This window comes from Sebastes fasciatus, chromosome 10, assembly GCF_043250625.1.
Source record: "Sebastes fasciatus isolate fSebFas1 chromosome 10, fSebFas1.pri, whole genome shotgun sequence".
In the NCBI taxonomy this organism is placed as follows: domain Eukaryota; kingdom Metazoa; phylum Chordata; class Actinopteri; order Perciformes; family Sebastidae; genus Sebastes; species Sebastes fasciatus.
In genome coordinates this window covers 13,842,771-13,855,791 of record NC_133804.1, presented here as the reverse complement: position 1 = coordinate 13,855,791, position 13,021 = coordinate 13,842,771, and the positions used below count along the sequence as shown (strand labels likewise).

The 13,021-nt window shown below is 41.0% G+C and overlaps 1 protein-coding gene across 4 annotated transcripts in view; it reads left to right on the top strand.

Moving 5' to 3' along the window:
* The window catches only part of gria3b (glutamate receptor, ionotropic, AMPA 3b), a 98,471-nt gene extending 85,922 nt beyond the window's left edge, over positions 1 to 12,549 (top strand). The window contains exons 13-18 of one of the 4 annotated variants that reach the window (XM_074648323.1): positions 2,594 to 2,841; positions 3,609 to 3,749; positions 5,476 to 5,496; positions 6,471 to 6,585; positions 8,013 to 8,260; positions 10,813 to 12,549. In XM_074648323.1, coding sequence (XP_074504424.1) covers positions 2,594 to 2,841; positions 3,609 to 3,749; positions 5,476 to 5,496; positions 6,471 to 6,585; positions 8,013 to 8,258 — 771 coding nt within the window. In that variant the 3' untranslated portion in view covers positions 8,259 to 8,260; positions 10,813 to 12,549. Of the gene's footprint in view, positions 1 to 2,593; positions 2,842 to 3,608; positions 3,750 to 5,475; positions 5,497 to 6,470; positions 7,639 to 8,012; positions 8,261 to 10,812 lie in introns of those variants that run through there. The other 3 variants (XM_074648321.1, XM_074648320.1, XM_074648322.1) reach the window with 3 other exon arrangements.
* The last annotated feature ends 472 nt before the right edge of the window (positions 12,550 to 13,021 follow it).

Here is a 13,021-nt window from a genome sequence, read left to right as displayed (position 1 = left end):
GTTGACTGAATGACCTGTTAATTATTACAACTAACAATTATTGACATTATTGAATATCTTGTGGATTCTTTTTTCCTTTAAGCACATTTATTCTATAAAGTGTCAGATCACGCTAGTGAGAAATTACCATTACAATCTTCCAGAGGCCAAGTTGACATTTTCAAGCTGCTTGTTTTGTCAAAGAAACAGCAGAAACATGGCATGTTTAGCCACGCTAGCTAGTTAAAAATGCCAGTGGCGTTACTTAAAAGCGGCATCATCAAGGCAGATTATGCAGCCGCGTCAGCGACAGCCGTGGTCGGCTGTTTTCGGGTTGTCCTTCCACCCATCTGTCCATACCAGTCTTGTGAAAACATTATCTCAGGAACACCTGGAAGAAATTTCTTTAAATTTGGCACAACGTCCACTTGGACTCAAGGATGAACTGATTAGAATTTGGTGGTCAAAAGGCCCAGACACACCACGCCGACATCAAAGAACCAGCGGTGAAGAAGGCCACCAGTGGAGTTGCCTCACGTCACCTTTGTCTTGGCCAAAAAGTTGCACTCGGACATACCGCAAAGACTACAGCCGACAGCCAACTACCACATACGTACGTAGACGAAATAACTTTCCACACCAGCATGTAGTGGTAGTTGGTATTCGTCATTCAAATAGGGAAACCAGAAGACAGAGGACTGCAGATATACAAGTCGTTGTTATGATACGTATATGTAACGAAGCGGCATTTGCTGACCATTTTCACACCACTCTCACTCACCACTTAGCTTCATTCTAGATGGCCATGTCGTTGTGAAAATATCCGTGTATTGGAATGATCAGATGAGATGAAGATGAACACTGAAAAGAACCTTCTGGGTTTTTCCTCTTGACTTTACTCGTTGACTTGCTTTCCTCACGTCCTCTTTTCATGCACTGATTTGTTTAAGCTGAACAGCCAATCAGAGTGATTTCTCTCACCGACGGGCGCCGCCGCCGATTCAACATGCTGAATCCGCCGGAAAATAATCAGACACGGGCAGACCAGAGCAGACGGTGCGGGACACACTGAAAAAACTAGGCCGACGGACGCAAACTGTCCGATGGTCAACTGTCGGCTTGGTGTGTCAGGGCTCAAAGGTCAAGGTCATTGTGACCTCACAAAACACAATTTTGGCGATAAGTCAAAAATTCCTATGCTAATTATGACAATTTCACACAAATGTCAGGACAAAACAGGATAAAATGATGAAGTGGTGACATTTTGGACAGATATGGATGTAGACTGCTACTTGACTGATTGGCGAAGACGTACAACCGCGTGGCAGTAATTCTAGTTTTGTCAAGTACTTTGATTTAATGTCAGTCTAAGATAATGAACGATACATTAGACTTGTTAAACATCCACATGTTAGCATTACCCTTGTGAGCATGTTAGCATGCTGATGCTAGTGTGGCTGTAGACTGCTGCTGATTATTTTTCTGTCATCAAGCAATGAATTCATTGACTAATCATTTCACATTGTAGTATCACTAAACTGATGTCAAACAACACTGCAGGGCAGTATCTCTGGCAGATGCTGGTGTATCAACAGCTTGTCCATATTCCATACACAAACCCTTTGGTTGACAGTAGACCTTTTGATTCAGCCAGTTCTTGAAAACCATCCAACCCCCTTCGTCTCTCTCTGGCCTTTACTAAAAGAAAGTATATTTTTCATGTGAGATCCAGTCTGCGGTACACACAGTGCCACTCGGGAACTGGCTCATCGCCGCTTGGACCGGGATCTGTTCAAAGTGTGAAATGCCTATGCCAAAATAAATCCAGCGGCATTGAATAATTTAATTGATGCTTATTATAGATAGCGCTCAACTCCCACAGATTTTACAGGCTCGCTAAGCCTGACCCCAGGCGCTGCATGGGAAAAGGCTCATCTGTGTCACTTTGTGATGGGTTGCCTTGTGTCTGTGTAACCCGCTTTCTTGTTCACTTCTCTTGCTTCTCATGCGCGTTGCCTCTGAGTCACAGTTGAGATGTTACATCGAGGACGGTGTTGTTGAAACGAATGACTGTAATAAGTTCTACAAGTTAAATTAAGACTATAAAGCAAGGCTCAAATTCACCAAGAGAAATCCAAAACTTTTGCAAGTTTCCATCTAAATTATCATTATCCACACTCCACTGACACAAACGTTTAATTATTGAAGATATTTCTTGCACCACCAAGTCCACAAATGCCAGTATTTCTGCTAAAACCCAATTTGCATGACACATTATGTACTGTACAGGTGATGAGTGGTCCTCATTCGCTCGGTGAATCTGAGCCTCCAGCTGCAACATAACATTTGAAGAGTACATCTATGCTGATGAAGAGAAATGGGTTTTATAAATTTTTGTACTTCATGATCTTGCAAAAGTCCACCAGCTATATTTTCCGGAAGTATTTAAAGATATCACTCTGCCGCTTTTTCCAAGATGTCTATAAATACTTCATGATGCCAGTTTTAAATGAATGGATCATTAAGCACAAAAATCCTACAAAATCCATTAAATGCCTATGATTCTTGGGCTATTTTTCTAAACTACTTCTCCTTTTTTTTCTCCTCTGCACAGCGATCCAAAATAGCAGTGTATGAGAAGATGTGGTCATACATGAAATCCGCTGAGCCCTCAGTGTTTGTTAAGACCACGCCCGATGGCGTAGCCCGGGTACGAAAGTCAAAAGGCAAGTTCGCCTTTCTCCTCGAGTCCACCATGAACGAGTACATCGAGCAGCGGAAGCCCTGCGACACCATGAAAGTGGGCGGCAACCTCGACTCGAAAGGATACGGTGTGGCGACGCCCAAAGGCTCAGCATTAAGGTGGGTGGAATAATATAACAATATCCTCCATGTTGTTATAGTATTCCACCTACCCTGATGTCCCCCTGTTGTCATTCTCTTCTCTTCCTCTCCTTGTTTTTTTATGGACACAGAGGTAACGGTAGTATGCCTTTTCAATGCACTTGGATACAAAGGTTAAATGATAAGAAATGTTTATTTTTTAATATTTTATATATGTTGATAAGAGCTGCTAATTTCTCAAATCCAAATGATAAGGCTAAAGCTAACAATCACTTCATATTTATGTCTCTCTCACTTGCTTCTCTCTCTCCTTTCGATCCCTCCTTCTGTCCCGTGTGCTGTCCTACCTGACTGTTGTGTTGTCACTTTTAATTTAACAGTTCAATGGTTTTTCAATTTAGCCTTTAAAAGCTGCGCTGTCACTTGTGACGAATGTTAATTGCATGATGTTTGTTGTTGTTACTTTTCTTCTCAATGACAAGTGTCCCCATCCCGCACACTTCAGTTCTAAACTACGTAACCCCTTCATGCCACCTTTTCCAAGATTTAACACTGTCTTTACCTTTTTATATGATCTTATCTCTCCACATTCCTGAAATTTCTTAAACAATTTGTCCTTTCCTAGACCATTCTGATTAACAGATTCTGTGCATAAGCCCCCCTGCTTTTTGACAGTGGTAGTATCACTACCATTATCATTATGATGCTTAGTACAATTATTACCTTGCATTAGATTTCTCACGGACCTGTGCATTTTCTTACAAGTTATGTTTTATCGTTTCAAGAAATGCTGTTAACCTGGCAGTTTTAAAACTGAATGAGCAAGGCCTCTTGGACAAATTGAAAAACAAATGGTGGTACGACAAGGGAGAGTGCGGCAGCGGGGGAGGTGACTCCAAGGTCAGCCTCGATGTCACCACAATCGGGTACTATAGTGCAGAGTAATCGGCAAGGCTGTTACGACAACCCAACCAGAACCAAAGCAACTGTCCGCCCCCACCAACCAACCAACCAACCAACCGACCAAACTGCTGCTGCTCCCACGGCAGATTACCAAATTCACCACTAGTCTGACCAGACGCTTTAACAGCTCAGATCAAACTAAGGAGCCTTTGCTTATCCAACAGAAAAATAACTTGTGGTTATTGAGACTGTAATGTTCACAAAATAAGAATTAGGAGAGGTGAATGTGGTTGCCCTGCAGTTGTGAAAGGCTGAGCTTGATTTATTCACCCTTACACATGTGTAGGGCAGATCACCTAGTCGCAGATATTAGGGAGTTTGTCTAGGGAGCTTTGACAGTTGATGACGTCACACGCATGTGATGCAAGAAGAGTGATAGAATATTTGACATCGGAAAAAAGGGCGTAACCTCCAGCCTTCCCTCCTGAAGGTGAACTTTGCTAATCCTCTAAAATACATAGCTTTGCAGTACTTCGCCGCACAGCTGCTTCACATCCATGACACTGGCCCACAACCCATCCATGAGCTCTAAAAACCTCAAAATGGCAGCTCAGGATGAGGCCCGACAGGAAAGCAAGGGGAACAGCGGCGTCTTGAGGGGACTAAGCATTGCAGGCAAACGTGAGAATTCTAATTAAACAAAAGATTTCTTCTTAATGAGTCATCTGATAACCCACCTGTGGTGTGATTCCACTACATGCAGCTCCTACACCCACCCAAACTCATTAATTAATAACACAGCTGTGACCCCTTTGACCATCTTCCCTCTTCTTCTGTGGTTAAATGATGAATGATTTTTTCCCTTTGTCTCCATTGTGGAAGCTAATGGTGCAAAGAGTGAAACCCCCGCTCAGCCATGACACCTTTAGTATGATGTCACTTAGATTATGTGCCATGAAGGATTGTGCTATTTTCGCCAGATTACATATAAGGCGGTAGCATTATATTCTTTACAATACAGGTCAATTTAGTGACGGATGATGCTGTCGGCACAAATGTGATGATATGGATCAGGTAATTGGTTAGATTACAGACGAGCTGCAAGGTCCCACGGACTGCAGATTGTGTCATTACACTCTTAATGTCATTTGTCACACCGACCACGATGACCAGCTAAGCTGTAGCCAGTCATTTTTAAAATAGCATCACCATGAGAGGCTGCATGATAGATCACATAATATCGAACTCATTTCTGATACAGATTTTTTTTTTTATGTCACTTTTTTCAGTGTTTGCATTGCTAACATTGCTGTGTTCTGTAGTCACTGAGCTTAGGAGCCATTTGAAAGCATCTGTCTCTTGTGCCGCCATCGATCTTTTACCATGCACAGGTATGTACTGTCTGTTTCCTGGCTTGTTTCGGCTCCCCAGGACTCAGTGGAAAGGCCCGATTAGGTGGAATAAAGCGGCCTGGAGCGCCTCCGCTCCAAACGGTGCACCGCTTGGCCCCGTCCCACTCGCAGCTCCGTGGTCCAAGAGACATCAGGAGATGCGCATAATCATGCACACAGCGGCATGCACGCCCTCTCACACACACTTAACACAGCTCCTCTTTCTCGCCCTCAGGCACAACACAGTGCGGCCTAGATTGAGTTTCAGACACAGAGCATGTTGCGGGGTAATTGCATTGTTAATCAATGTCTCTCCGAGCCAAGACAATGGTCTGGTCTTCACAGTCCGTTTCTCCAGATTGGCTATGAGGGATATACAGTGGTGTAATCTTCTCTCAGTGCATTATGCATTGCATGAGTCCCCTCGGGGGACAGCTCTCCCAGGGAGAAGTCACTCATTTATCGATGCGCTATTTTATATTTTCTTTTGCTTTTCACTTTTACACAAAGACTGACATGAACCATAAATGATTCACTGACACATTATGACTACAAAATATGATTTTTATTGGGTTTTTTTTCCTAAAGTAATTTAGTGCAATCGAACATTATGATCATTTTATGATTACATACAGTAGTTTGACGTCTATAGATATCGAACAGCTGCGTCAGACGTTAGATTTTGCAGCTACAGGCAAATATGAGAGGAGTTATTCCAGTGATATTTTTGAGCTTAGTCCTGCAGCTCTGTGCTCAGTTTGGTCGGGACACACTCATCTGACACTAATCTGGCGTAATTGGGAGATAAGGTTTTTCTTAGCGATGTGTCGTGATAGAACACGTAAGAATTAATTAAGCTTTCACTTTTGGGGATAGCTGCTTGGATGTGAAATTGGTTGTAATACCTCCAGAGTTGATTGTTGTCGTGCTTAAGCAGATATTGTGGAAGTACAAAAGGTAGTGTCCATCGCTTAGATTTTTCTGTTTGTTAACACAAAGCTCCTGTAGGACTGAACTTGTTAAACGCTGTTCAGAAAGCCCCTGTGATCCGCTACCCGCCCCCCTAAAACAATGTACCCCGGTGCTTTTTGGATACTCACAGACTTGCAGATTGTACTTCCGGTACCTGCTCGTCGCCCCGTTAACAGCGTCTGCCGATTACTCAAAGCGATACGGGCAGGACCTGGCTTTAGACTAGGGGTTATGAAGGTAATAGTTAGAATGCCTGCTCTCTGTGATGTTGACATAGCCAGGAGCCCTGCCTTATCGCTTTGTAAAGTATGTAGTAGTTTAAAAGTTGAATAACATAAAATAACATAATATAATGTTATTTATGTTATTTCCCACGTGAAGAACTCCTGTAAACCTTGCAGTATTGAAACTCAGTGAACAAGGCATCTTAGACAAGCTGAAAAACAAATGGTGGTACGATAAGGGTGAATGTGGAACCAAGGACTCTGGAAGTAAGGTCAGTCGCTGCAGGTCTTTTGTACTGATTCCAAAATTGCATTTTGACGTACTGTTCATATGCAAGACAAGACTTCTCTGACATCTATAGTGTACATTTTGTTTATTTGCTACACATAATTTTTTTTTTTTTTTAGCTTTTCTGCCACAAACTGTAACACAGTTTATACGTGGCTTTCAACACAAGGCACTGCTTCCCCAAATTCATTTTTTTCTTTTATTGCAATAGAAATGAGACATTTTTTGCTGCAATATAAAATGTAGAAACTCATTTTTGTGAGAACTGTAATGATAATAATGCGGGGAAGTTGCCTTTTAGAAACACTAGTGCAATTGAATCACAGCAGTTAACAGTTGTTGATAAATGCTATATTTTTGCTCATTTTCACTCTTGACATTCATGATACTTTGACCATTATGCTGCTGTTCCTATTTACCAAACTGTTAATGAAAATTTGATTTATTTGCGTTGTTACTAGTTTGCACCGAGATGTGTCTATTAGATTCTTTGGCCTCCTGTGGTGTGATGAACAAGCAAAGCCTCTTATTGTGATGAGTTACACAAATTCAACTCCTCTAAAGCGTCGAGAGCGCCGTAGGGCGTCTTCATCTTGTGGCTGCTCGGAGTTGAGGTTAGAGGCTCTGTTTGCGCATCACAAGAAGTTGGGGAATGTAATAAACCCACTATTTTAACCCTCTGAGATACAGTCAAAGATTATAGGTTAGGGGTCGCTAGATAGCTTTATGATACTCCCACGCTCATAGGGTTAAACTGCAAATAGTAAAACTCTAATGAACAAATTTTTAATGAATATGTTTGGTAGGTAAGCAGCAGCAAAATGGTTTGATTTTTAGTTTTTTTTTTAAACTTTAACAAAGCTATCATTCATCTATTATGACTGTACTGTATGACAATGTTGCCAAGAGAGTTATACGTACATGTCGCCAAGAGGATAAAAAAAAAAAAAAAAAAAAAAGATAGGGATTTTCAGAGCTGTCGACCTATGCGATACTGACCACCTTCCTTACATGGTCAAGAGCAGAAGCCATATTACATCCATGTAGTGTAGGGAAGGGAGAGCTCTACATTCACCAGCAGATAGATAAGAGTGCTAATAAGAGTTGGCTTCTTTCTCCTCAGCGGAGAATGGTTTGACTATGGCAGTCTGAAGTACAACTTTGTGACAACCATAGTAAAATCAGTTCACTCGAAATTCTAGCCGTAGCACCTCATTACATCTTCAATTTTTTGGTTTGCTTGTAGCCGTTAGTGTCCATAATCTGCCATACAAGTAAGATAGAGTATGATGATGTGCTAGAGCAGTTTAAGTCAAGGCTATGTGAGGCTCAGTTTGAAGGATGCAGGCTGTGTTTTTTTGTTCTGCTGCCCTTGCAAAACTCTTAACTGTGTTATTCACTTTCCCCCAGGACAAGACAAGTGCTCTCAGCCTAAGCAATGTGGCTGGTGTCTTCTATATTCTGGTCGGAGGGCTGGGGCTGGCCATGATGGTGGCTCTGATAGAGTTCTGTTATAAGTCACGGCAAGAAACCAAACGGCTGAAATTGGCCAAGAATGCCCAGAATTTTAAGCCGGCTCCCCCGACCAACACCCAGAACTTTGCCACATACAGAGAAGGCTACAACGTGTACGGAACCGAGAGCGTTAAGATCTAGAGGTACGTCGCCTCCGCTCACTGTCCGCACTGTCCCTCCGGGCACTGTGTGGATGATGAATCATTTAGCTTCCTGTCATACCAGCGAGAGTGAATAATTCATTTGTGTGTGTTGCTGTGTGGCTGACTGCTTGTGAACTTGTTTATGGTTGTCATGTAGGGCACAACAGAACACACATGCCCACTCAGATACAAAACTGTGAGATGTTGTTTATGCCGCCTTGTAACGTATAGCTGCGTGGACAGCGCCTCAGGCTACCATGAAGGTTACAGCACACAAACTTAGCAAGTTACCAGACACACACCTGCTTGTAAACTTATTTATTTCTTCTTATAATTATTCCGTCTGAACAATCTAATCTACTTCTGAAAACATTTTAAGTGAGAAATAGGCCATGCCACTGCTGAATCTCCTTTCATTTTAGAACTAGATTGCCTAGTTTGACAGCTTGGTCCAAGTTTCTTGAGCCAGATGTATTGCGCTGGAAAGGCTCAGTCCTCACAGCGGACTGTTCTCCGCCAATGAGGAAACTCCAGCACTCGGCCAACCAATTGTGTAATTTCATCACTCAGTCAGTCAGTCAGTCAGTCAAACTTTTGTGTTTATAAGGCTGGCCCTCTGCCCTCCAGCCAAAAATGACATTTAAGGCAGTATTGATTGATTATTTTGTGGCCACTTGGGGGCAGCGTAACAAGCCTCAAACATAACATTTATATATTATCATGTTATACAGTTGATATGGCGAAGGTGTTGGCAAACACACCAGACACAGGCAGCATTAAGCTATGTTCACACTACGAGCGACAAAAGCAACAAAACGGCCAGCTACATTGTTGCTACGTCGCCGTTGAAGAGTTGCTCAAGTGCTTGTTGACGTAGAACAAAAGCATATGATTGTTTGACGCTTCACCGCATCATTGGAGCACTGAAAAAAGTAGTTGTAGCGTGTCACGTCTGTCAGCCAGCGACCAGTGTCGCGTCAGTTTGTAGCTTTGTGTCACTGGCTTCCATTGGAAACTACTTGCAGCCTGTTGTTTTGTCGCTCGTAGTGTGAAAATAGCATTAGGATAGTATTAGCATAACTCCAATATTCAGTCTGTTTTGGTGTCCATCAACTCCTGAGGGAAATATCTGACTCTTTAGCTGCTAAATGCACAACTATGTTCACCAGCTAGTTGCTCATTTTACCTGTCATTTCGTGCTGGGCAGGTAATGTACAGTCGTTTCTTTAGATTAAAAACAGCTGAAAACATTGAGGAGAGTGGTAAGAGATAAAAAAGGCTTAAATGCTCCATAGTGCTGAGGGGAAATTGAAGAGTTGGGTGATATTTCTCTGTGACCCCTGTCACATTAGTCATATAGTTATATATAATTACATCCAGTATCCTCTCTTTAATATAAAATTATTGATTAGTGCAGCCTTAAAAAAGTTCAACAGCAGCATTTCTTTTTTTAGAGACAGTGTTACTGCGTTACTCTGTATAATCCACAGAACACACTGTGAACAGCTTTCACAGGGACTATTTCTTCTGTAGAAACTTAATAGGAAGTTCCACTGAATGCTCACTTGCACTTTAATACCACTAGAGGTAAATGGGGAATTAAAAAAATGTCTCTATACAGCAGTTCTTACAGCATTGAACTAAACAAAGGGGACCTCGATCACTGTTAAATAAATTGTTAGTTTTGTATTTGATTGGATTGATCGCATATGTGTTCTGTTGCTCCTCATTAAACACCAAGTGTGATGTGTCTGTTTACAGAAGTACAGCTGTACGACAGAGCAGCGTCATTTAAAGGCCCGGAAAACATATTAACATTATTTACATGAGAGCCTTCTGTATTTATGCGTTTTGTCTGTGCTCTTCTCACTGATTTCGAGTGGGCAGGGCTCACGTACGTCAGATAGACAAAATCTGATGACAGCTGGTGGGTTGTTTGCTTATGTTGCCGCTGCTGTCAATCAAATCTGATCAAACCACACCAGCACAGCTCTGATGAAGCAGATAACCTGAGTTTTTCAGTGTTAAATGCTTGTAATAAATAATAATTAAAGGAGCTAGATTTGAAATTCAGAGCATTAATATAGCAGCAAACAACTATTTGCTATGTAAAGATATAGAGGAGTAATGTCTACCTGAGCAGAGAATGAAGTCTCTCCCTCTGTGTGTGTTGTAATCCGAGTTTCTCTGTGCTTTGTCAGGCCTGAATTTAGCACCATTAAGGATTCATTTTCGGAACTTTGTATTCAATTGTTGCTTATTTAATCACAAATATTTGCTGTTATTGAGAAAAACATCAGTAATAAAACTAGGTTTTCAGGGGCTTTAAGAAATATAGGCAATAGTTTTATAAATAGCTTGCATTTTTAAGTTCAATCTTTAAAACTCACACCGATTTTATTTTATTTTTTTTAAGTTGACATTTTCAATTCACAGCCCATATTTTCACCCAACATGAGTCATAATTATGCAGATGTTAGTTTTTTTTCCCCCTGCCAGTCATTATATACCTCAACTCTTCCCTTCTTTGCTTCTGCTCTGTATGTCGACAGGTTTAGGAAACATTTCCACTGTCCCTTACAACTGTGACTGAACATCTAGGAAAGGACAGGATCGCGGGGATTGAGCTCCGAGCCAAATCCTCTCGGGCGGAACACGGCACGATAATCTGCAATGACGACACGACTGGACTGGTCACGGGAAGAGCCGATGCGGTTCCCTCCTCTCAGTGCCTTATGGAACTCCGAGTCCAATCAATGCAACTCATTCACAATGATATTGCTTTTTGCTTGAAACTCATACAAAACAGAAGAATGGTGCAGTGATTGAAATATATAGATATATATATAGATATAATACATTTGACATGTTACAATGAATGAGAGAACTAAAGCCATCCTTTGCAACCCTAAGCACACTTTGAAGTGCCAGAAAGACGACGAATCTTATATGACAAGTGTCTAATTGGTTTCTTGTAATCAATATGATCCGATTACTCTTCATCCTTCTGCTGCCAGATTTTCACTGGTTATATGTGTTCAAATGATTTTATTAGATCTACTCAGTGCACTGTAAGACACTGGTTATTAGACAATAGCTTTTATACTGTTGTAAGTCACTTATAGTGACCCTGTACTTGTTTTAAAAAGACAGATTGATCTTATTGGAGCGAGATGCCATTCAGCCCAAAACAATTACAAGTGTGTTGTTTGTACTCTAAACTCTGGTGCTGCTGCCACTGTCTTCTGAACGTTTGATGGGACTCACGAAGATGAGAAGATGATCTGGTTCGGCTTTCACGCACTACAGAACCAGGTCATAATTCGCACTTCCAATACTGCCAAGAGTGTGTTTTGTATGACAAAAGAGTGTTTAAAGCAAAGTATTCATGCTTGAGTAAAAAAAAAAAATCTGTTTGTGATCTACAGTTTGTAAAATATCAAAGGAGCACCGACTCGACGAGGTTCGTCGCTCCAAACAGTCTTTCCCTGAAGTCTCCTGTAAATGAAAGTAAAACCAAACAGAAAGGGTAATTCAATTGTAGATTAACTGCAATCCAATTAAAGGATAACAGTAATGGCTTTTAAACTGTAGTATTTTGGATTACCTTACCATTTTCTTTTAACAATTGCACATTTTACAACGAGCTGTGGTTTGCTTTTAATTTGATTTCCTTTAAATGAGCATTACAGTGTTTGGTGACTTCACTTAGTAAATGAAAATGAAAAATATACAACGGAAAACATAGATTTATACAAGGTTATACCAGGGAGAGCCCTGAAGCTTAGCACATTTCCATATTGCTGTAATGATTTTCCTTTCTTTCAAAAAGACTGTGATTCCATAGGATTTAGGACGATAGTTATCTAATCACCTGAAACTATGGGCAGATAGTTTTATATATAAAAAACAAAAGAAACTGATAATGTGAAGAAAAATAAAGTTGAGAAAGATGTGTACATTCATATAAATGAGAATTATTTATATTACATGATTTTGGTTCTTTTTTTCTAAGAAATTTGCATGTGAATTCAGTGATGCTTGACGAGCTCTGCTACTCACAAACCGACCTTAGGTTGACGTCCAGCCCTGGTTATTCTTTTGTAAATCAGTTTTTTTTTTCTTTTTTGTATACGCCTCACCTTCTGCAACAACAAAAAAAAAAAAACGCCAGGCATAGTAGTGGGTACAAAAGAGCAAGAGATGCATGCATAATTTTGCTGAACCTCATTAGTGAGGCGCTGTACAGAGAATTTTAATACATTTTGTAAATAAAATGTACAGAAAGGTTTGTGTGTCCGTGTTGGTGTCCTTTCACAACACTGAATGAAAACACTGTGGATGGTTTTATGGCCTGCGGGAGGCTGCAGGTTAAACACGCAGCATATTTGACTCCGGTATATGGCGAAGTATCAGTAGCCCCCTGCAGACAAACACACAAAGAGAGGAGTTTTTCCCCTGTAATAGGTCCAATATTGAGCTGTTAGTCAGTGGAAGTGTGTGTGCATGTTTTGGATCAATAGTAAGCACCATCTGCTTCACTCTCGCTCCCCTGCCTTGCATCCACTGATTGAAGGCTCCATTGACAGCTTCATCTGCCATGTGATCTCTCTCTCTCTCTATACGACGTGACACAATCAATAATGTATTATTATAACCACCAACTGCTTACAAAACATGCTGCACACGGATGCTGTGTCGCTTCCAAGTTGTAAGCTTTAAAAACTATATTTTAGGGAAGACATTTTCATCAGGATTTAC